We start from the raw sequence: 26,410 nt of genomic DNA on the forward strand, positions 1-26,410 counted from the left end.
CGACCACGCTCAGACAGGGGCAGAAAGGGCTCGGGCCGCAGGGCCCGACTGCTCTGGCCCACTCCCATCAGGGTTACCAAAGGGCCAGGCGCTGCTCGATCTCCCTCAGGAACCCTCGGTGGAACTCGTAGATGGGGTCGATGTTGGAGAACAGCAGCGTCGTCAGCGTCTCCGGCATGACTCCCTCCTTGATGATCGCACTGCGGAACCACTGGGGCAGAAGACAACAAGGGTCACGCATGCGGCCGCGCCGGGGACCACTGAGCCACAAAGTCCCAGCTGTGACCCTGCGGGGGAGGGGGGGGCAGTTTAATCTTTCCAGGGGCTCGTGCGAGTTACCCAGTGAGTGCCCAGGCCCTCGAGGCCTAGAATCCACCTAGTCTGTGAGTAACTTATACAAGGGGCAGAAGAGGAAGCTGGACGTCACCCACTTTATGCACCTTGTGTGGATGCTCTTTAGAGCGGCCATGAATGACCTCCCTGAGGATGATTACATCACCTGCCAGAGGAGGTCTGGAAAACCTGGCTATCGCTTCCTCTTCCAACATGGACTGCGCCTAGACAGCAGCCAGCCACTGTGACAAGCACGCGCTTCCCTCGCAATCAGTGGGTCAGACACCCCTGAGCAACAGTGTGTCTAGGAAACCTTGCGCGCCATCGGTCCTGGGTCCCCGGGTCCCCTTGCAGCTTTTGTGGAACTAACATGACGCTATGGGGGGTCTAACATGACGCTGGGGGGGGGGGGCGGGCGCTAATGCATCCCAGGACGGCGCAGTCGGCAGGTTTGGGGCCATCGGTTCAGGTCCTTTCACACTTGGGTTGGACTGTACCCAGTAAGCCCGGTGACAAAGGGCAGCCTGCTCAGCTTTCGTACCACAGTGATGACTTCCAAGTCCTTCACGTAGGTCCGTTCAGTGGCCAGAATCTCCTTGGCTATGAAATACGCGCGATCTATTGGCACTCGCTGAAAGAGAAGACTCGAGTCAGGCAGTAAGCACCATCTGGGCCCCAAATGGACACCGTCTCCCTATTCAAATTAAACACTAAACAGATGTCTGAACATCTGGGGAATTCTTCTAAGACAATCTAGGGTCTGGTGTTGCTCATCTGTAAAATGAGGCAACAGCAGCATCTATCTGCCAGGGTGGTTGTCAGGGTCTGAGGCGGCACAGGAGGAGTGTAGTGGATCCATCCATTGGATAGGTGCATTTTCATGTTCTCCCTCTCTTCATCTTCCTCTGCTAAGGATTTTAGGAGGGATTTGGTGATCTTTCTTTTTAACACCCTTTCCCCCTAAACCACTGTCCTTGAACTTGTCTGCTAAGACCTGTCCCCATCCCTTAGTATATATAGATTTATTCTTTTTTCCTGAGGCAATTGGGATTAAGTGACTTGCCTCCGGTCACATGGCTAGGAAGTGTTAAGTGTCTGAGGCAAGATTTGAACTCAGGTCCTCCTGAGTTCAAGGCTGGCACTCTAGCCACTGTGCCACCTAGCTGCCCCTATATAAACTTAATTCTTTTCCTTCCCTTCCTCTTCCATGTGAAAATGAAGATAAAGAAAAGAATTTGAGGATTTTTAATTCATCCATCCTAAGTTTCTAAGAATATATATTAGCTATTTGCAATTCAAATCATCTTTTTCAAGTTTTTCATATACCTCATAAATCACGGAGCCCCAAGAGCATTTTAATAAGGTCACGCTTAATGTAATGGGAAAATGGAAAAAAAAATTCTACAAGATAAAGGGAATTTCTTTTAGCAATAGGCAACCGCTGAGAAAGGAAATGATCATTTCATTACCTGGCATTTATAAAAGCCCTTTAAGATTAGTTGAAGAAAATGTTCACAACATTAAACCCCTGTCCCACTCCTCTTACAGCCTAGCCACTTTCCCAAGTCAATTTCTAAATATTTTTCACTAGCAAGTAGAGCACCTAGCACAGTGTCAGAGAGGAAAAGAATCAATGACTGAATTTATGTTCTCCACCTTCTGAATGCCTAGAATCCGTTTTTTTCCAACCCTCTTTGTCACAAGTCCTTCCAAACCCCAACCCACAGGACTTAATATCCATAATGTAGGCATGAGAATGAGAATGGCACTGGAAAAACTTCCTGGGTTTGGACCCCAAAAATGTTAATTCCATATAGTTTTTCCCAAAGACTCAAACGGAAATAGCATGGAGTTAAAGCTTTTTCTTTTTCAGAGCCTATTGTCCAGTACAAAGAAGAAACAGGACACAGATGAGAAAAAGATGTCAGAGCAGGATGGCCATTCCATAGTGGTCCAGAGGCCAAGTTTTCATTGTTAGCAATAGAGCAGTTATATAAGAATTAAAACCAGAGTTCCATGATCATAGACAAGATATCAGCAAGAACAAAGACAACACAGGATATTATACAAAGGGTCCTTTTAATGTGTACTGCTCTCAATTCAGTACTCTGATATGACCTGAGATAAATAGAACTGTTCATTTCCTTTTAATGGATGAATAGGATGGATGTTTCCCCCATCCTTATCTCAGTCTTGTTCAAAATGGTTGAATTGCCTGGAGGCTATATATTCAGAAGTCTATTTATTTGAGAATTATTCGGACATTTTCCTCTGTTCTTTTTTTCATTAACTTAATTGCATTCACATAACTCCATCTACAAACCTCTATTCTCCTTCAGAAATTCATATTATACAGAGTTATTTCCTATATTATCTCTCTAGATTATTTGACATTCAGAAATCCTATTTCTAATATTTCTAAATAATTTTATTTATAATCTGCTCATACTTTCCTCGCTATATTTCTATTCTCTTCACTACCACTGGACGTTAAATCATTCACCTCAAAATGAAACGACTTTGTGCACTCACCTTTAACATCCAATCCTTTCTTATTTTATTACAAGAATATTTATTTTTAATACTATTTTATTTTTCCAAATATATGCATAGATAGTTTTCAACATTCACCTTCTGCAAAATCTTGTGCTCCAAGTTTTTCTCCCTCTTTCCCCATCTCCTCCCTCCCCAAGATAGCAATCAGATATAGGTGAAATGTGTAATTTTCAAGAATTAAGCCTATGTTCTTTTCTATCTCCTTGAAGTCAAAGGTGATTCACTTTCTTTCCCTATCATGTTTTATATTACTCTTGGAGGGTTAACCTTTTCTACCTTGCAAAATTTCTATCAATTCTTAGCATTGTTTTTTAAAAAACTATTTATAGTTATTAATTAATATTTCAATCAAATCAAAAAGTAATATTCTACTTCAAAATCTGTGCTGTTAAAAATGGGTAGTACCATTGTGCTTGTCTTCCATGTAATTGAGAGATCGAGACATTTTTTTTCAAGTATGGCAAGACCTTAACACAAGGATCCACATGATGGACTGACTGATTTACAAGAGAGCACCTCTAGAGCCAACAGGCCCATTATTGTGATATGTTTGATTCTTACTAACACACTTCTTCAGCACCTATACTTAATTTTGGTTTTAAAAGGTGTTTGCTTCTGGAAACACTATTTATCAAAGCAGACATGGATCTAACAAGTTCCAGTTCAATGGCGTCCACTGGCCCAAAGTGCTGTTCTCAGATCCACATAACTGGTATCACCTAAGAGAGCAGCTTTAGGATGAAGTCCTCTGAGCACTTCAGGAACTAAAGCTCTTAGAAGGGGGTTCAGGACTTATCTTAGGCTAATACGAGATAAGATTCCAGGGAGTTTGTGTTCCATCTATGTGGAAGGATCCAGCAGGAAAAACATTTCAGTGTCTTTACAAGACCCTGAAGCAAAGGAAATCATGCTTTTATGCTCAGAAAGATGGAGACTTCCCTATTCCAACAGAAAGATGCCAGTTTTAGCCCAAAGAAACACACCCGCGGTACTCTCAGGATATGGAAGTCATCAGCACGCTTTCCACCTGCAACATGTTCTAAATGATTACTGACAGCTCAATTGGGGCCCCAGCAACAGCCTGCTCCGGCCAAAGCCACGGAATTCATTCACAGGCTACAAGGGAAAGCCAGAAATGTTGATGAATGGAAAACTGCCCCAGAATAGAAATAAAAAGAGCACAGGCAAAGAAAGCCAAATATCTCAAAAATCGCCACCAAAAAGATCGCACCGCACGCCCAGACAAGCACGTGGCAAAACATCAGCTAGGTTCCAGAACCCCAACACCCGCCCTGCTGAAATGCCCACTCAGGGCTTTCATACCTTTTGAATGTTGGTTCTCACCAATTTCTATTTAAGAAGAGGAAAAAAACAAATAATTAAGGAAAAAAATACACTTGGAGAAGGGGAAAAATTCATACACACATCCCCAACTATAAAGGCAAAGACCAAGTGAAAAAATTACTTTCATACACAATCCAGGTCGCTTAGGAAAGTTAAAAATTACTTACCAAATAGCTACTATGGGCTAGGCTCTGTGCTAGGTGCGGAGAACCCAAAGACAAAATGAACCAGACCCTATGGCTTTTTATTCAGTTGCAATTTGACAATAACTTGTATATAAAAGGGTAGGGCTTCAGTAATCTCAGGAGATGCTTGAGATGAGTAGTGACGAAAGCTTAGGATTTTGAAGCAAAGAATAGGATGGGGCTGGGATGAACAGCAAACAATAACAAAGAAAGGAGATTTAACATCACGTGTGAGGAGTAGGAAGCAGCTCAGCCTGTTTGGCTCAAAGAACAAGAACATGTGATAAAACCAGGAAAGGGCCACCTCACCCCATCTTTCACAGGCATGGTACCTGATCAAGCACCAGAAAACCCCAGAAAGGCTCTCCAGATGTTAGCAGCTGTACAAGCCAGAGTGATGCTGGCAGGCCTTTTTTAAAGTCCCAACTCCTCAATGCAGGCACTAAAACAAGCCCTGTATAAATGACTTCTTGTAACGGAGGAGGCTGAGGCCTTCGTTCACCAAGTTAGAGCCTGGACTTCAGAGTTACACATTTTTAAAAGGCTCATTCCTCCTCCCCCAACTTGTTCACTCTTCTAGCTACAGACTCTAGCACTTTCTAACCATTTTTCAAAATAATTTCCAAGTCAATTGCAAGTTCCAGATCCACTGATTCTATATATTATAAGCATATATTTTTTTAAAAGTAGAAATAACAAGCCCATGTTATATGTTTTAGAAGTGGCCACTAAATAGAGGGCTTAAGTTGGATAGGAAGACCCAAGTTCAAACTGAACACTTGGCTGAGAAATTAAATAAAAAAATAAATGAAATTATATATATTCTGTTGTTGCCCCATTTCAAAGATACTCTGTTTTTTTGCTGAGGCACTTGGGGTTAAGTGACTTGCCCAAAGTCACACAGGAAGTGTTAGGTGTCTCAGACCAGATTTGAACTCAGGTCCTCCTGACTTCAGGGCTGGCGCTCTATTCACTGAGCCACCTAGCTGCCCCCAATATCCTGTTTTGTTTTGTTTTTTAACTCTACTTTAGCCCTGAATTTCTTCCATTTCAAGACATAACAAGTTTCCTTTTTTTGAATATTTTTTACTCTGTCAAATAATATCATGGCAAATTTTGTTTTTTTGAATTCACTTGAGCACAATAATTTTTTTTTTGCCCATCCCCATAGTTTTGTTTTGTCTTTGTTTTTAAATATTCTTATAAGCAAAAGGTTGTAGAATTTTGTGTTCTTATCCAAACTGTTTTTCATTTTATTGGATTTTTTAATCCATTCACATTTTAAATGATGAGAATCAGGTTTATATTTTCTGCCTTCTGTCTCTAGTAGTTTTTCCTTTTAACTTCTTCCAACTTCTTTATCTTAATCTTTTTAAGGGTTGCCCTGTTCCCACTATTTTTCTTCCCTTTACTCCTAACCTTCTCATTTGTTATTCTTTTTCCCTTTGGGGTTTTGCTCATTAGTTCTTTTTTTTCCTCTGCTTTTATCTGGTTACATGATTCTTGTTCCTCTTAAGTCACTTCACTATCTTATTCCTCTTCAACTAGTCCTAGTCATTAGTTTTTAAATGTAATTTTTGAACTCTTTTCCAAAAGATTTCTCTATTTGTCCTGTATTTGTCTACTCAGACCCTCATTTGTTCATTCATAATTATCTAGTCTTTTCCCTCATGTAATCAAAAATTCCAAAGCATGAGGTCTAGGCTCTTCTTTCACTGACCAATGTGTTCACCTTTTTCATTGTATCTCACTCTCGGAACAGTATCAATTATTGTAGGTATCAAGAGAGGGCCCTGAACTCTGTTGCTGCTTTGCTTACACTGCAGTCCTGAACTGCTGCAGTCACTCACTCCTACTTACACGTTGTTTATAGTGTCTGAGAAAAAAAATCTCTTCAGTTCTGGGGGTTTTTCTAAAAATATTCCAGATGCTTCTTTGTTATTGAGTACCCAGCTTTTTTCCTTTAGGGTTATGCTCAGATTTGTAGGGTGGGTTTCTCAGGTTGCATATTGAGTTCTAGTTCCAGGGCGCTTGAGGACAGACATGATTCCATTCCCTTCTTTTCCTAGTGGGCACGAATAGTTTGACACTACTTAAATGTCCTTTGATTTGTATTTAAAGATCTTTTTTCATGATGGCTTTGCACAACTCATTCTCAGTTGAAATGTTCAATTTAAATACTAGGCTTCTTTGGAGTTTTCAATGTTGGGTTTATGTTCATTTTTCCTTCTGGGGGCAATCTCTGAATCCTTTGGATTGGTATTTAGTTTAGCTTTCTATATTCAGGAGCTCGGAATGACTGGGAATTATTTCCTGGATTGTGGGGCTAAGTTTGTTTTTTTTTTTTTTTTTTCGTCTTGTCATGTTCTTTGGGGAGACCTGTGATCCTTAAGTTGTTTTTTTGCACATTGTGGCCTGGAGAGCAGTAGGTTTTGCTTGCTTCTTTTCATCTGGTTATCCTTCACCTCTCTATATTTGTATTCCTAATTCATTGTTCTCTCATTTTCTCTGATATGACTTGTCATTGCAGATTCCAGGTTTCTGAACTTATTCTTTCATTTCTCTTTTAAACCATTCAAGCATGTTATGATTTCTTCTTCTCTACAAATTCCACAAGGTCCTGGGTCCTCTATCTCATCAAGTGTTGGATCATTTTCCTTTGCTGTGAAGTTATTCACAGATGCTTAAACTCATTTCCTAAATCTGGAGGCGATGCTTCCTTTTTATTCTTAATATTTTCCTTATTTATTTGCAAAAGTTTAGGACCTTCATAAGACATTTGGTGACGGTTTTCCCCAGATTTTCTATTTCCTTTCTAACACTGCTCAGATTGTGGTTTTATTGAGGGCTGGATCCCCTCCCAAATGGAGCAATTCACAGTTGACCTAGGTGACTTTTGGGTGGTCAGAAGTGGCCCCAGCTGGATGTTGCGCCTCAGGCCTGGAGGACGGTGGCTCCTCTGTGCTCCCACCATGGTATCTTGCTCTCAGTCAGCTCTGCTCCCTTGGGCAGGTCAGAGAGCTAGCACTATAGGACATCTGCCCTTCCCATGGCAGGACTGCCACGCTGGTGTCGGTTACAGGACCCAGGAGGATTTTGTTCTGGAAAGGTTGCTGCCTCTCATGTTCCCCATCTGTTCCTGCTCCAGTAAACGCTGACAACCTGGAACCAGGGTCTCCGTGGCACTAGGGGGACTAAGGCACAGGGTTTGGTCTGGTCTTTTAGTGCAGCCTTATCACTGGGAGTGCAGCTCAAAATCTCAGCTCACAGAGTTTACCTTGTTTTGTTTTGTTTCTGGGTACCCTAGACCATGGAGACAGTTAAGGCTGCTTTATCTATGAAGCATTTTGGAGAAATTTGAGGAGTTGTAAGGATGGAGAAGAGCGTCATCATGTTGCTTACGTGATTCAGAATATCCTCGACACTTTATGTGTGACTCCTCAGTAAGCCGATTATGCCCAAGTTGTAAAATGAGGCTAATAATGGAACCCAGGTCACAAGGACCAAATGAGATGACATACAGACAAGAGCTTTGAAAACCTAAAGAGCTATATAAAATGTGAGCACAGCGTGTTGAAGCTGACATTTTTAACCCTAGCCACTAATTCAACATCGGATAAACTGAAACCTTTGGACAAATAAGCAAAAGTCTTTAAATCTTTTTACCTTTCACACTCTAAGTTTGCTGTTGTTTTCTCCTCCTTGAAGATAGTCATTTGAGAGGAAGCTACTCAAGTGCTCTCTGTGCACAGATGAGATATTATTCATTATTGGGGGATCCAAAGATTATTCTCTGAGAATTAAAGAGGGGTGCTTGTAACAAGTTAAATTGTATATCTGGCGTGACCCTTTTAACATTCATCTCTCTGCAAATATATGTCTGCATATATATGAGAGAGACAAAGACACAGAGAAAACACATTTAGACACTGTTGCTTTGGTTAAAAAATGTTCTTCTTCCCTGTTGGTTAATGAAAGAGTAAACATCCCTCATTGTTAAGCATTATAACAATTTTTTATACTATACATTTTATATACTATATATATACATACACACTATACAATACAAATATTGCTTATTTGTGTGCTTCATAATTTACATATAATTAGAAAAATATATGTATTAGAAAAACACATGAATAATCATGATAATAGCAAACATCTGAGTGATATTTTAAGTTTTACAATGTGCTTTATGTGTATATTTCATCTGATCCCTGAAATGCTTGCCCCTGGGAAATAGAGGCTATTCCTGTCCCCATTTTACAGATGAGGAAACTGAGGCAAAGAGAGGTCACATCACACAGTGCTTGCTCTTTTCTCACTTTTTGCCATGTATATGTAATGTAGGTATACTTATATGTAAATATATATACTGATGCATAAATAAATATACATATACATATAAATATACAACTTTGACAGTTGCTGGTTGGCTATTAATCCCGGTTCCCAAGGCTGAAGCCCACATTACCAAAAATTCTACAAGCTCACAGTTTAAAAGCTTTCATATGGAAAAACCTCCTTGATATCCTGCATCTGTGGAAACTTTCTAAGCAAGCCTTTTCAGAATCAAGCCCACAGGCTATGAAAATAAGAATTATTACACAATTACAAGTGTTAAGTTTTCCCTCTGGATTCCCTGAACTCCTTGTGGTAAATCTTGAAAATTGGAGAGAAAGATTTAATATTGTCTCTCTGTGGAGAAGTGACTTGTGTTCAAGTTGTCCCCCTACTCTGGTGGGATTATCAGAATACAACGGGAAAGGCCTCAGCTTTCAATCAGCAGCTTTCCTCTTGCCATGAGACCATGTCCTAAATGTAGTTTAAGATACCTAAGTTCTGGGTGTGGACTGTCTGTGAACTTCACAAAAGGCAATCACGGGAGATGGGGCTAACTAACCAAAGAGAGAACCTCCCAAATTCCTACTTCAAAGATCCAATCCCAAAATGATGATCTCTTCTGGGTCAAACGGATCCTGGAGGACCGAGTCAAGTCTTCTCAGCTGAGCAATATGGATTCCTATTGCTTCAGGTTCACTCTGATTTGGAAGTCAGAACTAAAATGTGAAGTGGCCATCACAGATCCCAGGGCACTGTCCTCTAGGCTCTCACAACCACACCGAGTCTCTGCTCTCTTCAAGACCCACTCACAGCTCCTTAAACCCACTTGCTGTTCCTATGTTACTCTCTCTGGAAGCTGGCACTTTACACAACCACTACACAACTAACTGCTTTCCACAAAAGTACAACGGTCCCAAGAATAAACAGGGAGATATAATACAAGATTTTTCCAAGTTCTGCCCACAGAGGCTAAGCCTACCAAGTAATCCCCCCTTTTTTGAGAGCCTTTCAGATGCTTAAAGACAAGATCTATATCTGCATTCTATCATCAAATGGAATTTGATGATACATTAAAGTATCAATAACTGATGGCTTCTCCTGCCATTACCATGAATTCCATTTAAGAGAACAAAAAAAGAGAGAGAGAGAAATGAGTCTCCAATTATAGAGCCCCAGACTCCTGGGGTGGGGGATACTAGACCAAGCATGGCTCTGTACCCTTAGAAAATACTTTGCAAACAATTGTTCTCAGGGTCATGATGTGCACCCAACGTCGACAATTATGTCCAGAGCACATCAAAGACAGAACTCAGGTTCAAGCTCCACTTCCCCTGAAAACATGACCTGCAGCCCAGTTCCAGGCCAAGAGCCGACTCCCATGCAGCCCTTGTCAAAGTAAATGCCAAAGAATCATCCAACAGAACTCAAATGAAGACAAATGAGGACCCCACTCCAGCCACTTTTTTTAGGGAGTTAAGAAGTGAGTTCCATGTGGCACAGGATTCAGCTTTTTCCCCTACATCACTCAGTTATGCTTTTTCCCCCCTCTCTCAGAATATTATTTGTCACATGAAATCATTCTCTGGGAAAGAGAGCGGGAGGTGAACTTGTTGCCATGAGACAGAAAATATCAGTAACTTATTTAAACATACATCACATGCAAACCCGCTCTGCCTCCTTTCTTTAAAAAGTGATGACCACAAAGAGACAAATCACCAGAAATTAATATGGTAACGAGTAAATTTCTAGGCAGAAACTCTGTTTATTGGGAGCATTCTAGGAGTTGATGGTTACAGGGTTTTGTTTTTCTGAATTCTTGGAAAAGCAAGCCCTGGAACTGAATAAAAAGCCAAATTCTTCTTATTTACACATACACTGTAACCAAGGCAACAAAAGTTCCAAGCTAAATTGTTTTGAAAAATGTTATCATGGACAGATTTGCGGTAATTTCAACTGTATGAGCAGATGTTCCTTAGTTGCTGAAAAAATGTTTCCTGTCCTTGCTCTAGGTGCAAATGGGAAATAAAACATAGACTCAGCCATCTGCAGAAAGCCCTCTGGATAATCTATGATGCTCTGAGATAGAAAACCCTAATGGGATGGCTCAGGTCTGGACAAGGACAGGGGGTTTCTCTTTCCAATTACTAGGCCTATAAAGTCTACCTACATTTACAGAGGAGGACACCCATCTAACCCTAGGTGCACCACACTTCCATCCTGGGGGAGGAAGAGATTCATTCTGGCTCAGAAGAGCTGCGGTCCTTGTCTCTGCGTCAATGAATGACAGCAGCTGCCGGCGGTACTCCTTGTGGCACGTTCTGACACTTAGCTGACCCATTCAGTGAGAAACGCAGGTGACACAGAAATTTCTACAATTGCTTTTTATTAATTTCAGGAAGCAAATAAATTAAAATGTTAAATAAGAATGAAAACGCAAACATAAAATGCAGTGAAAATGTGAATATAAAACAAAAGGCAATAATCTTCCCGTAATGTGTTTTGTTTTCCCTGGTAGGAAGGTGAGGAGAGGAAATGAAGCAAATGCCAAAGTACTGGGCCAGTGGAGGGAGGAGCAAAGAACTCCTTAAAGCAAGGGAAAATTACTTAAAAAAAAAAAAGGTAGGGGAGCCTATTTAGGATTTTTCTGCGTTGGACTTGTCAAAACTTTTCAGGAATTAAAATTCCTAGAAGCAGAATTTTAAGACTGAAAGGAGTTTTAGTAATCACCAATCTCCATCCCCTCATGGCCCAGAGGAAGCACAGGACTATCCCAAGGCACTGAGAGCTGGGCCCGGAGTCAAGAAAAAACCGAGTTCAAATTCCACTTGTGTGTGACTTGACAAGGCACTTGTGTCTGACTCAGTTTCCTCAACTGTGTAATGGGGATCATGACAGGGCCTCGCCACAGTTAGCTGTGAGCACTGACAAAGCGCTGAACACAGCGGCAAACCCGCTGCACAACAGACAATAAATGGGTGCTCTCTCCCCTCCGCCAGGGGCCAAATTCCCATAGGCAATGTGTGGAAGCCTGAGGACAAACAGGCCGAGTTGAGAAGCCAGAGACCCAGTCCCTACAGCATCCCTCCCCTCCTAGGAAATGATGGCCATTTCTGGGCTCAAGGCCCAGCCAACCCCCGCACTGCCTTTTCTTGGTCTCGGACTCATTTCAGGGGGCTTTACCTTTTAATTCCCAGGAAGACGGATGAAACCCTAGTCCTCTTGGCAGGGATCAGGAGGAGCACAAGGTTAGCATGGAAACCCTCCCATCCCAACTCAAAGGCCAGACTCTCAGCTGTCGGGAATGGGCAGAGCAGGTCCCATATGCACTGGGTCAGAGAGCAGGTTTTGCATGAAATTTAGGGGGAAGGCAGCTGCACCCCGATGCTGCTGAGCTTTGGGACAACAGCAGGGGGAGCACTGTGGAACATTTTAAAGGGTCCTTGGGGAAATCCATGTTTAACTTCTTTCAGAGTTGACTGCAGGGGGGGAATTTTCATCTGGATTTTGGAAGAGGGGCAGAAAAGAAGCAAAAACGCCGGCTAGCCTCACGCTAATTTGCATCCTTGGCTGGCAGGCTGGCAAATCCAGTCCTGCCTTCTCCTCCAAGAGCCCTCCTGGCGCGTCAGCTCGGACTCTGCCCTTCGCTTTCATGCCTCCCTCATTTCCTGCCTCTTGTCACATATCCATGCTCTGACTACGCGTACAGAGTTCCCTGACGATCTCTTGCTCCTAATCTGACAGTAAAACGTTGGACCCAGTCCCTGGATGAGGCCCAATCCCTGGGCTTGGAGTCAGGGAGTTCAAATCGATCCTCACTCATTAGTTGTGTGATCCTGATACCAAGTCCCTTCATCTTTCTCTGCTTCAATTTCCTCATCTGTAAAATGGGGATAATTAATCGGGCCTACACCTCCAGGGTTGTTGTGATCAAATGAGATAACAATTGCCAAGTGCTTACTATAGTGGCTGGCACACAGCAGGTGCTACATAAATGCTTTTCTTCTTTCTTCTGTTCACTCAGTCAATCTGGACTTGGTTTCAGCACAACCCATTTTACAGATGCTCCAAAAGCTCCACAAGCAAGTAAAAGCTACACCACCTGGGCCTCCTTACTGATTCCCCAGAAGCAAAGTTAAGGCCTTAGGGATCTCAGGGCTAGGGCAGGCCCCCTTCCCACTTCCCCCCACGGCACCGCTGGCGAGCAGGGGTCCCAACCCCTCCCTGAACCCCCTCCTTCCTGGCTCGAGGAAGGACGGAGGCCGCCAGGACTGTCTAAACCAGCCCAGGCTGAATTCCAGATAGATTTCATACAAAGCACATCCCTGCCGATGCGAAGCTGAACAGCTGTCAAGAAGCACCAAGTAACCCAGAGTTTAGACGAGGGGCAACAGTCCTCGCTTGGGAAGAGCGACATACAGTTTCATCCTACCTGCTGTTTTGTCTCCTCCTCATCTTCAACTCTGACACAACCAGCATCACCTAGGACAGGGCTTAGGAGAGGGGATGAGCCCTGTCCAGTTGGGCTCAGAGACACCTGAAATGTTGGGTTCAAACTCAGTGAACTCTTCAACGAGGAGGGAGAAAGCGGAGAGCTGTCCTCCAAGAGGCCTGCAATTGGAACAGGAGGGGAGGGTGAACTGAGAAAGATGTTATAGTGATGGCTTATTTTTAAAGGAGGGGAAACAGCAGGAGGGAAGTGTGTGAATGGTTAAATCAACTACGATGCAATCATGTTATGAATATATGAAAGAATCACATAACTACGAGGAAATGGGAGGCAGCAAACAATCAACACCAAGACCACAAGACAAAATAGGGACACCAAGTAATTGGCAGAAGGATCTAAGACTTAGGTCCAGCAAGCAAGAAGTCGTTACGGACAAACTGCAGAGAAATGAATTTTCAGGATAATGAGCTGTCAATGGATGTTTATCTAGTTTGTTTGAATCAAGGGCAAGCTAAGTTGTAGAGTTTTTAAAAATTAATTAAAAAGATTTGAAAAGAAAAGATTTATTAAGATTCTAGGAAAAGTCTGTGGTTGCTTTTCTTATTAAACATTTTCTGAAAAATTTGTTCACAACCTTCAATATAAATTACAAAAGGCCAGAACAATGCAGCAGAAAACCATTTGACTGGGATGAAGATAAAGATTATTTGAATTCTTTCAAGATGTCCACAGAAGATATTGTTACATATTGGTTCCTAGAAGGGAACTTTCTCTTTGTTAAAGAACTTAAGAAATAACAAGAGTTAAAAAAAAAAAAAACCAACCAAGCCCCTAAAGCAAAAAAGCCTAAGAAATGAGGAATTGTGACATGGCTCGTTCAGGAAAATCCCTTTTTAATTTAATTAGTGTTTCTTTGTTTTGCCCGCATTTGGTACTGACACAGTATGAGCGCTTAAAAACTTGTTTGAGGATAAAGTAACACACTAAAAGATCAAGAGATGTCAGAATATTCAAATGAGCACCTAATGTCCAGTCAAATGGACTTGCTCCATTCATTAAAGTTTATTTCAATCCATTTTTTCTAGGAACTAGAAATGTTCCACTTTTTCTTGTTGACAGCTAACATTGTTAATATAATTTCTCCCACTGGCTTCCATTTATTGAAAAACCAAGCTGACGACATCAACATAAAGGCTAAGTGTATAAAGTCAACTCATGGCATAAATATTCCAACTGACATTTTAGGGTGAAAGAAGAGGTCTCATGCGGTTCTCTAAAAATACATGAATTCTACATTTGTTAATTTTAAAAGGAAAGTTACATTTCTATTCTTTTCCTACAGGAGTCAAGATTAAAGCAATTAGTCAAATGCTTAACCTTTTGCTCAAAATTTTAGGGAAAATATAACATTATTTAAAAAAAAATCTTGAATTTCTAACTTTTCTGTTATTTTCCAGTAATAAGCATCCTTCTTAACTCATTAGTTCTAGCATGGAAGGCACCTTTTGTGTATTAAAAGCCTATCCAGGCAACTAGGAACATCTTTTGGAACTATGTCTGTTTTTAGAATCTACATTAGAATCTATTTGCATCTACATATACACTGAATGTATGTAACCAGGTAAATAAACATAATGTGTGGCCAATGCAATCCAGGTTAGCAAGATGAATGGGGTGAATGAATCTATTTATTGAGATTTTTGTTTTACTCATCAATTTTGAGCTGAATAACTCAAGTATTTATAATTCCACAGCAGCAGCAAGGGAAGGAAGCCCTTATTTTCACATTGACAAATTCATCTAAGGACATCTGAGGAAGATTGTAACTGCATTAGAAAAGGTTCAGTTTGTCAAAGTAATTGAAGGTTAAGTTATGAAATGCTTGGCAAAAAGCCCATTTTCAAGTATGATCATTTTGAATTTTACTCTATTAAAAATTATTCATGAAAAATCATTTTATTGGAACTAGATTCATGAGTTACATATTTAAATTAAAATCAAATAGCAACTTAAACATGACCCCTCCCTCACCCTTCTCCCCCACCAAAAAGAAGAGTTCCTTTTCTATCATAGGTATCAGGATCATATATACCATCATCATAGCTTTGCCCTCCTCTACAAAGTTTTGATCGCTCCCCGATAAAAGCCAATGTGCTCAGGAGTCAATGAGAATGCATTCCCAGAAGGGTAACTAAGCCCAAGGTCTGCCTGCCTTTTGTACATGGCACACTCTACTGCTGACTGATTCATCATCTTTGGGAAGCACAATGAGCAATGAGTGTTTTCTTCTTGACAAATCTAAGCTCTCAGTTAAGGCCTCTTCTCGTCTGAATCCCAGTGATCTTGTACCAAGATCTGTTCTTTCTTTTATAAGGCAAAATTACAAAAAGTAAAACCTTCTATTTCACGCTAGCAACAGAAAGTAAAACAAAAACCCAGGAAGCCAAAATATTGTCCTTACAACCTATTTAAAATGAAAAAAAAAAAAAAAACAACCCATTATCTTTTAGAATCAGTTCAAGGGTGTATAAGTGAATCCATTTTGTCTACTGGCTAGAATCTAAAAATTTTCTCACCTTAGTGGATGAAGAAAAAAGAGGCAGTGGGAAGTGGGACTGGAGGGGGAGAGAGGATGGCAGCTGGAACTTTGGTTTCATTTCACAGGGTTAGAGAATTCCCTCCAATGAAGAAATGTGCCCTCTCTGAAACTTTAAAGAGTTTTAGGGAATTGTCTAGGTAAGATGATTTCTCTAGGGTCACATAGTACAGGAAGATTTCTATTTTTTGAGAGATATTCTCCAAAGATAGTAGTTGCTTAAAATTTTCATTAATCCATGCTACACTAACTTTAACATTTAAACAGAGCTAGCATGGATATTATCTTTTGCTAAGAAAAAATTTTAATTGACAGCAAAATTTAAAGTGTAAAATAAAATTGAAATAAGGAATATCTAATAGGGCAATTATTTCAAAGATTTTCAAAATCTGCTCAGTATATAATTAAGAGACTACCAAAAATAGTGTTTACTTTTCATCAAAACAAGTCGCTGGAGACCCTCTATTAAGGCAAGACTGAAAGACCTTGGTTTAATGAGTTATTACTAGTTATTACAAATACTACTCAAAATTTGAGCTCACACTTCCTCCCTCCAAAGAAATGAGGTTATACTCATCAACTACTTATTAAAAAAAAAGGGTATTTATTTACACTCAACTTTGTAGGAAGTCATTCATGAACTAGGGACAATGAAGGTTACGAGAGACTCAGAGCTCTAGTTAAGTGCACCTATTTCTTCAATTGTAGACAACAAGAAATTCCTTTATTGCCAACATGAAATCCTTCTGTAAAAAAGTGAGTGAAGCAGCAGAGGATCTAGGTCCAACTGCAGCTTACATGGGCCAATGGACTATTCACTATCATAGCTGGAGAACACATGTGTTGTCATACCAATAATTGAGAAACTGCATTTCCATGGTGCAAAAAGTTACAGAAGGTAAAGCCTCATAATCTTGGGAAAACACTGAGAATCTGAGCTTTAAGGTTCAAATCCTCAGGGCTCCAGCTTAGTTTTTTCTCCAGAGGCCTGATTTATATTCATCTAATTAGATAATGCCAGATAATAATTATAATTAAAAAGTAACGAAATTCATCTTTATTATTTCATCCATTTCAATTCTCCTTTCCTTAACAATTCTCTTTCATAAGCATCTCAACAACTCAACGATAAATCAGCTGCTGCTTCTATCTAAGGTCAGCAAGAACACGAGACATAAATAAGCCATGTTTAAAATGTTGGTTGGTTGACATTTCACATTTGAGTTTTCAGACAGTGCAAATGGTTGCAAACAACAGACCATAGAGCTTTAGAAAAGGAAAATAAGCCTGTGATGTGAGAAGCTGATGGATCCATATCACTAATACTTCTGGCTCTGGACCACCAGGAGGTCACATTATAGAAAGATCTGTCACTTGTAAATACCATCTGGCTCTAGAGATCGAATTCCTCACTTAGGAAGGTCTATGATTCCAAACAATCAAATGAAGTTCATTTCATTTTTAAAGCTATTTGTATCTGGGCTCAAAGGAAAATGAGGTTATGAAGGTTGGCCACATTGTGCTTGATCGGGAAGTATTCTCTCCAATTTGACACCATTTTCCCCAGAAGCAGCAGAAAGTGCATTAGAATGCACTTGTGTGGAAGACAGGAAAGGCCCTAAAGGAAAATGCTCAAATCAAATAAACACAGGCCTGCTTCAATTTCTTAGAAATGAAGGAAAATGAACCGTTTTGTCCCTCAAAAAGTGTGATTTTCTTAGAGAAACATTTTATCTTTTTCAAGAATATAAGGGCTATTCAGGGCTTTAGGGACTGACTTCACATTTCTCCATCAGTCCCGTTAAGTCATGATGTCAAAAAGAACCTTAGCTGTCTCAACCCCGAAAACCTGCCTCAAAGAATCTTGAGAAAAGGCTCTCTTCCTCACAGTGGGGGACTGGGGCAAGAAAGATGCTGATCCAGAACAACTGGGATGCACTGAACAAGGAGGGAGTTTCTAAACAAGCCCATCTCTGCTGCCCATCAGCCAACTAGTGCAGATGAGGCACCTGCTCTACGCCCACCTCCAGGCCAGGCGAAGTGGGGACACACAAACCTGAGAACAGCATCCCTGAACTATAGGGTCTGATAGCCCCACTGTGGAGGTGTGTGTACCTATGCTTACATCATACTGCTCACTTGTATGTTAAGAGTGCTGTAGCTTATAAAGGGGTAACCAAGGAAGCTTTCTCCAAAGCCGAGTCCTTTAGGTCTACATTACTGGCAGGAGGAGGGTCCATGAAGCACCCTGGTACTGATGCTACTTATGTGGCTGAAAGAGCCCTTCTGTGGCCCTGCCAACACCTCCCAGGGGTGGGGCAAGCAGTTGGGCGTCCTGCAGGGCCTAGGGTCCAGTGGGGGCATCTGGCTTCAAAGACCAAGCTGCTAGTGCTGTTACCATAGAATCAAACTGATCACTCATTGAAAAAAAGCTGTATTATACATCAAAATAGTGTCAGCTTTGAACGTACAAAGGGGTCATGAGTTTTTTAAGAGGAGCGTTGATGTAAAAAGACAGTTATATGACAAAATTACCTCAATTCTACTGCACAATATAAAACCAAACCATAAAACCCAAGCAGAATTTCTAATCCAAAATGGAAGTAAAATAGAAAACTCTTATTGGACTCTAGATTGGTTTGCTAAAGCAATTAAAGCACTGGATTTGACAGGATGGAATCTAGACGAACTGGAAGAAAGCAAGAAGCGCTGGTCCCCTTTTCTTCTATAATCACTAAGACAAACAGCATTTCTTGGGGTCTACAGCTACGCCCCGATGGCTCTGGGATCTCGGGGCCTGGGCGAGCGATGCCCACGATGATGCAGACAGCAGCAGCTCCTCTGCGGCGACTCTCATCCGTGGCCTCCCATAAACTCATCAGAGGGCCAGTCCTGTAAAAAACAGTAAAATCTACAAGGTCTTTAGCTCCAAGGAACAGCTGCCAGGTCCACAATATACTAGGACTAATATACATGGCTAAGGGAGACTACTGCAAACAGTAATACATTCTAAGGCCAGCTGTCAAGGAGGTCTGAACAAAGCAGGAGGCATTTCCCTGGTTTTGGTTTTGGGGGTTTTCTTTCTTTTTTTTTTTTTTTATCTTGACTTCTCTTCTATAGACATAGCAATCAACTTACTCAAAGATGGGAAATATTTTTTACTGTCATTTTCCTTATTGTCCTCTATTCAACAGTCTATGAAGCGAGAAACATTAATTCAAATATGTCCAGAAGCTCTAAAAAAGTATTCTCTTGTTTAAATCTATAGTGTAAATAAATAGAGGGGGGGAAAAAAGCTAAAAAGTCCATTTTGTCATTCATAATAAATGTTTCCTTATTTTATTGCATAAACAATGAAAAAGTTTGGAATTAGTACATTTCTGTAGATTTATAATCAGCAATTTCAACAGAAAACAAAAATGTAAAAAGACCCCCAAAACTAGCCAACCAAAATGTCTCTTGAAAGAATGATCAAGTTTAAATGTATTAAGAAATTCCAGCTCCCCTTATCTTCTTTTAATCATAAAAGGATTTCATGCATAATGATAATAACTGACACATATATAGCTCTTTAAAATTTGCAAAGTGCTCTAAAACTAAGCAATAATTCAGAGTAAGGCCCAGGACTAGGATGTGAAGAGATGCTGGCCGCAGTTGCCTACTTCACAGATCCTAAGGTCACTGGGCTCTTCCTTCACAGACAAATCAATTGACAAATTACATTTTAAAGTAAGAACAGTGAATAGTGAGATTATAGTGAAGGCAGCCTTCACAGAACTTACAGTGAAACAAGTATTCTCAAAAATGCAAATGATCAATTCTTAAATACCAATAAAAAAACACCCTTTTTATCCATGAAGCTCACCATTTATGGAACAGCTTTTCTAGGATCCCACAAAGAGGGAGGGAACAAATGTACCTGAAGACATATATTAGTGGTGTATATTTCACTCTGTATGCAGTATACACTGTATACTCACACTCACAGCATTTATGATGGATTGGAATTATCCCTAAATTCAAAGAAATACTCCAAGATTTTTCATTAAAATTGTGTGATATACCCGTCTACTTCAACACTCAAAAGAAAGACATTTAATGACTTCTGAGACAAAATGACAATAATGGGAATGACTTACCAACAGGTTTTTACCCAAACAATAAATTCCTATAAGTTTTTTTTTGCATGTGAGATCTCACTCCATGTTATCAGCACTATATTTTAAAAGCATCTTTGGAGGGGGAAAGGTGGGGGACACTCAAGTTTAAAATTAAGCACAGCTCAACAAAAAGATCATCAACTACCTTTTCATAATCATAAAACTTCAAAGAACTATACAAAATGGTACACAAATAACTGATTATTCTAAAAAACACAGTATATACTGCAACAGATAATACAAAAGTGCAGTCAATTTTTTAAAAATCAACAATTAACTGCTCCACTGTAAAGACTTAAAAATGTTCAATTACTGGCATACCTAAAATATCTGAATTTCTGATAACTAAATATAAAAATTGGCTTGGTCTCTAATAAAAAATAAATACTCTCTAAGGCATAGTGTGTTAGTGGTTGTTTTAATGTGCATTAGGTGCAGTGCCTTGGGGAGGCCGGGTACACGAATACAAACAGAGCAAACGTTAGAAACGACCTAACTATATTAACTCCTGAAAGGCAGAAATCTCCTTCTCGGTATTTTATGCCTCATTTAGCTCAGCACCAAGGACACCGCTCTCCCTCCAGAACAGGAAGAGGCATCCTAAAAGTCACAGCAACCTCTCAGCAGAGTGCACATTTGCCACCTAACAAATCAGGCTCAGTGACCACAATGCATTACCGAGCATCTACAGGAGCTAGGGAGCAAAGAGCAGCTCCTTGAAGGCTGCAAATGTATGGGTTGAGGTACATGACACAGGGGAATCAAACCACGTTATTTTCCAAGGGACCCTAAAATCAGAGCTACAAAAAGGGGTTTGGAGGAGCACAATGAGAGATCTTGGGAATTTACCTGGCCTTTATTCAGTTTTAAGCAAAAACTCTCAGCTAAAATTTTGTAACAAAGCTACTTTTAAAACTAATTTGAAAAAGTCAGAAGCAGTTGTAAAAGGCACCATGATATCAGAGAATACAGAACCTCAATTTGTAAGGCAATGTCATCTACGATCTCATTTTCATTTAATATTCCAAGCCTTTAGGTTTTGGCCAAAGCTGAACATAGAAATTTTTTTTTAAAATGTGCCTTTTTAGAAATAAACTCCAAATAGCCATTTATACACTGAAAAATAACTCTGGACGTATTTAATAGCACTCAAAGCCCTCTAATGACAGAATGGATCTATTTTACTGATCACCTAGAGAAAGGAGGGACCATGCTGGTGCTAGACGCCAAGCCTCCCTTTTCTCTATGCTGCTGAAACGCTGAAGGGCAGAACAGAGAGGTCCAAGTATGGTCCTCTCGTTCAGTCTGAGAATAACCAGTGGGCTCCTGGGACTGTCAGTGAGAGTAGTTTAGCACTGAGAGAACAGCCCCAGACTAACTCCACAGGATCCCAAACCACACAGCCATTCTTCTTGTAGGAGGAGGGAGGTGAAGGCTGTTTAATTATATCATGTTCTAAGAAGTTTTAAGGCAAGTCACAGCATCAAGTGGTACATTAAGAGAGGCAACTTATAAGAAAGCTCTCAGGACAGAGAGAAGAGTCTGTGTGTGAACAGCATATAGGCCGAGCTAACGATGATGCTATTACAGCTCCATGATCTGTTTCCAAAAAGAGCTGGTTCTGAGTTACACAAAAATAATAAGGAAAAACCAAGTGGTCTAAGTAGCTATTCTTCCTTAGCTACCCTCCCCCAGCTCTTGGCTAAGAGGAGGCCACATTCATCTCTGGGTGATCCTATCGCAAAGCCACATTCAATAGTCCAACAAGAGGGAGCCACACATGCTGAGGGACAAAGGCACTCGCAGCCACCGAGAAGCCTCAACTCTGAAGCAGCCGGGCCCAGGCCAGGGAGCAGGGACACCGAGATACAAAACAGAGGCCCAATAGCCTCCTAACTTCACACATCGACCACTCTAACACCCAAGGCACCAAGTCTCTGATCTCAATGAGGCTATTGAAGGAAAACTCTCAATAATCAGCGGCTGGTACTTTTTACTGTTTTAATTTTTTCCTATATTCTCTAAATGTCTATCCAGAATTCCTCTATCAAGAGGCAATTCTGAGAGTGACATTAAACAAGGTCAAGCCTACTGGATTCAAATGGACTGGAAGCAAATGACAAATAGCAAAGAATGAAAGTAGCACCCTTCCTACTCAAAAACATTGTGACTATAAAATTCCTACAGTGCAGGCTGGAAAATGTGTGGCTCACCCTGAGCAATTTTTGAGTAGAATAGTTTATGTAGGAAGAGATTTCTATGAAAAATAACTGAGTTGGAATGAGAAGACAGTTGCCTCGGAGGCTGTCACAGCACCTGGTATTTTGGATGGAGACCAAAATAGTGTTTTATATTAGTTAAGATTAGCACTCACAGAATTCTTTGCCAACTTCTAGGGTCAGGGGTCTATGAATTTGTAAAACATATCCTGAAAACTGTATTCCAACATAACTTTATGCACTTAAAAACACTATTCTGCCAATTAAGTCCTATGAGTTTCTCCAGAGCCCAAGATACACAAAAAGTCAAGACTGCTGCTCTCAGAGAGAATAATTTCTACCCCAAAATGCCACTGGACAAAGTACACAATTAAATTTGCTTCTGAATATATAAAGCAAGTTACAATTTGAGCTTAAACAGTGGGCTTTCTGTCAAGGATGTTGGTCAATATTGGTAAATAGTGACAAACTTAAAATTTGAATTCCCAAGCAACATCTGATGAAAATACTTGTCCCTGGTGTACCACCTCCATCCCAAAGCACCATGGGAGGTGGCTGCCTCCTCGAACAGAGCAAGGCTTTCTTGGGCACTAACTCTCTGCCTGTGTATGCACATACATTCCTATGTCTTTGATTTGCTTCCTTAATTCTCCTATGGTTCTCAACAGGAAGACTATGTCAATTCAGATAGCATCTCCCAGAAAATGTCTACACATTACAGAGTCATCCTGAAAGTAAGTCTCATTCCTTCTGGAACCACTCTGGAAGAAATACTCACGAGTCTTAGGCCACTTTTCTTCCCAACATTTACCAAACTATTTGTAGCATCTTGAGTTGAGCAGCACCCAGTGAGTAGGTGCACAGTACCTACACGCTTCTGGCGAAAGCCATTTGAGGAGTTTGGCTACAGAATGCCTGAAGTCATTGCCTGCCCCCTTGTGCCGCATTAACGTCAAATGGGGCAGACATTTCCAAAACGATTTGAATGCATTTTCAAGGTTTCCCCTACATTGCACTCCATTGCACTGCTCCAGCAGCTCAAATTTCTCAATAAAATGCACCTTTGGGTGCTCTGTGGGAAAGTCCCCACATGCTTCTGTGCATTGCCGTGGGACACAGACTCTCGCCTTCCTAAACTACCACCCAGATGGTGAATCTGGAGGGATAGGAGGAGGGGGGGAATTCAAGAGTTAGTGCATTAGTCTAACAATAAAAAAGGTCCTTCATTATTAATTACTTGAAAAGGCTCCCCAACTGGTTTATGCCAGTGATCGCATTACAAAGTAACCAGGAATTGGGGATACCCAGGGCTAAACCCAACTGTGATACCATTTTTATTCCCATCAAATGAGACAGAGAAAGTAAAACTAGGCTGGGATAGAATGCACTAGACTCCACATGAACTACAGAAAAACTCCTCAAGATTGTCTAAATGTAGTGTTCTCCACATCCTACTCCCTATGTGGATAGTTAGTGCATAGTTTTCAATGGGATTGCATATGGAAGTTCTAACCCTTCAATATTCCCCCCAAAAAGATAAGATAAAAATAATATCCCAGGAGGCTGGCAAGAAGGAAGTAACTAATTGGCCAGCCACCCACACAAATGATTTTCTACATCCAAATCATCACATGTTCCTTGAGCCCTATGAATGTCTCCTAAAGAATTGTGAAGAGCCCTTGTGAACAGGGGGGAATCAATTTTCAAAGTGCTATCTATCAATGGTCAATATGAATCTTTTCTGACAGCTCTTCCTGGGTCAGATTCTTTAAGTTATTCTGGAAATCCAAAGCAAGCCTCTCACTATGTGTCTGTGCAAAGGGGTTGCTGAAGAAGAGGTTGACGTCTAGCGGGGCTTCCGCGTCAGAATCCCAGGAGTCTGTGTCCGTGCTGCTGGAGTCCTCGGTTGTGGTGGGAGGGCAGCTCAGCTGCTCTAATTGGTCAATGATGTCAGAGAACTGAAAGGCTGAGCTGCCCTCGGAGCGGACCGAGCAGGCTGGGAAATTGACCATGGAACTGGCCTCGGACTGATTGGCCGAACTGGGGGTGAGCAGAGAGCTGCCGTTCAGGGGCACGTTCAGAGAGCTACTCTCTGACTGGTGGTTAATTAGGGAACTCGTTTCTGAGGGGCTCAAAAGACTCTGCATTCTGCTGGCTCGGGCTTTTACCTCAAATAACTCGGACGTGCCTGATGGCCGCTCATTGCCATTGAAATCACTCCCTTCCTCAAATTCAAAATCCTCCTCCAAATTCATGTCGACGGCTTCCATAGAATACCTGTCTGGACTGGCCTGGCCTGAGCCCAGATGCTGAGGGAGACCCATGCTAGGGGAAGATGGAGAGTGGGGACACTGCTTGGAGAGGCCTTCCTGCAAAGCTAAACAACCATAGGCATAGGAAAAGGCCTCAGAGCCTCCAGCAAAAAAGGAGATCTCGGCTGGGTCATCATCAATAAATTCTTCTGACACCTGTAATTGGGAGTTTGTCAATGTGAAAACAGGAGCAGCCCTGCCGCCATGCTTGTTACACTGATACTCAACACTGGAAATGAAGCCACCTGTGGTCAAGTCATCCTCACCATTGTCATTTTGACAAGTCATCCCTCTCCCCCTCTCCAGAGCCAGAGTGAAGTCACCCCTAGCCTGCGCACCCAGACAAGTGGAGCTGTAATTTCTCGCAACATTACAAGACCCAACACCTTGAAATGAGTGGAGTATTGGAGATCCCTGTAGTTGGACCGTTTGCTTGTCAGCTTCCTCAGCTGATGTGACACTGCTCCTTTCTGCTACGGGGCTCTTCACAGAGGATGCCTTGGAGACCATGAAGGAACTGTTGCTGTCCATGCAAACGGGCAGGTCAGCGGAGGTCACAGAAGAGGTAGGGGCTGAATAAAAGGAGGCATTTGTAGAACACGGTGAACCAGGAAGTCTCGAGCCCTCGGTAAATGAGATGCTCTGGGAATCAAAATTGTAAAAAGCAACAAATAAAATGACATTTTTACTTTAAGAAAACAAATTGTTTCTCAAACATCTCAAAGCACTTTCACTGATTTAACAATCGCACTGAAAACTGCAACTTTCGATCACAACTTTATTCAATATTTGAAACCCTAACTAACATGATTTACTGACCTAAGGTAAGTTCATAGATAGTTTTGGATTATATCCTTTCATTTTATCTGACAAATCAGGCTAATGAAAGGAATAAAAACAGGCAATGATCTGATCCCAGGAAATGTATATTGAATCTTGCAGACAATTGTCTAGATTTGGAGGTTGTTTCTGTCAGGAACAAAAATATCGTGCATTTCAAATGAACAAGATCCTGGCTAACAGGCAGAAAGCAACATGTATGCTTTCTGGTAAGTCACCAGATCTGCTTGTCAATTTTAAAGGAAAGTACCCATAGCATAGACCAAATCAAAATAAATTGGAGGGTTAATCCTTTAGAAGTAAAACTTCTGGTTTAAAGTCTGGTTGTGTTTGGTTTTTTCCTTTCCATACTATGATTTATGACAAACTGTACCTAAATCCCAAGCATCCATATGGTGTATTTTAAATATCTTTTGACAAATTAATGTCAAAAGCAATCACTTAAAATGAGGTAATGCAGTGTAAAATTTTCATGATCATAATAAGAGTGGAGGTGACAAGAAAACCCATGTGTGCAACATGCCCTCCCCTCCAAAAAGGGCAGAAACACTTGAAAAAAGTGAAAATTCCACTCCAAAAATATGCTAGAACTGATCTACAAATGATGCATAATAAAAATGAACTATACCAGTACTGACCTAGCTAGGAACAAAGCATAGCCAGACTCACCTGTTTTGGCAAATCCTTATTCAAAGTTTGAGTGGAGATTTTAACCTTGCTGTGCCTTCTGTAGAACAAAGAAAAAGTTGTTAAAAGAATGAACCCTCATCTTCTTACTAACCCATTTTGCCCAAGGAAGCGCATGTACATTATCCATTAAGAAACATTCCATATGAAACCATGCTACCTATTTCTCTCAAACAACCACCATGAAAGGTTTACGAGGTCCAAGTAGAAAATGAAAAACTAAAATTCAGAATGTTAACATACATATAAGACCAAACAATGCTAGAGGGAATTAAGAAACCAAAAAAGCAAACTGGTAGTGGGAAGGGTGATGCAGCCTGGCACATGTTCTACAGTCTTAGAGAGGGGTCCAAATGAGCTGGAGAAGGTAATGGCCTACCTTCTTCT

General features: G+C 41.0%; 1 protein-coding gene across 6 annotated transcripts in view; it reads right to left on the reverse strand.

The window, feature by feature from the left end:
- FARP2 (FERM, ARH/RhoGEF and pleckstrin domain protein 2) overlaps positions 1-26,410 on the reverse strand; it is a 94,509-nt gene that overhangs the window by 12,174 nt on the left and 55,925 nt on the right. For all 6 annotated transcript variants that reach the window (XM_051991686.1, XM_051991687.1, XM_051991689.1 and 3 more), the window contains 5 exons: positions 26,006-26,063; positions 24,883-25,138; positions 13,192-13,370; positions 875-964; positions 78-211 (listed from right to left, as the gene is read on the reverse strand). In XM_051991686.1, the coding sequence (XP_051847646.1) occupies positions 78-211; positions 875-964; positions 13,192-13,370; positions 24,883-25,138; positions 26,006-26,063 (717 nt within the window). The remainder of the gene's footprint in view (positions 1-77; positions 212-874; positions 965-13,191; positions 13,371-24,882; positions 25,139-26,005; positions 26,064-26,410) is intronic.

Source organism: Antechinus flavipes, chromosome 3 (genome assembly GCF_016432865.1).
Source record: "Antechinus flavipes isolate AdamAnt ecotype Samford, QLD, Australia chromosome 3, AdamAnt_v2, whole genome shotgun sequence".
Taxonomy (NCBI): domain Eukaryota; kingdom Metazoa; phylum Chordata; class Mammalia; order Dasyuromorphia; family Dasyuridae; genus Antechinus; species Antechinus flavipes.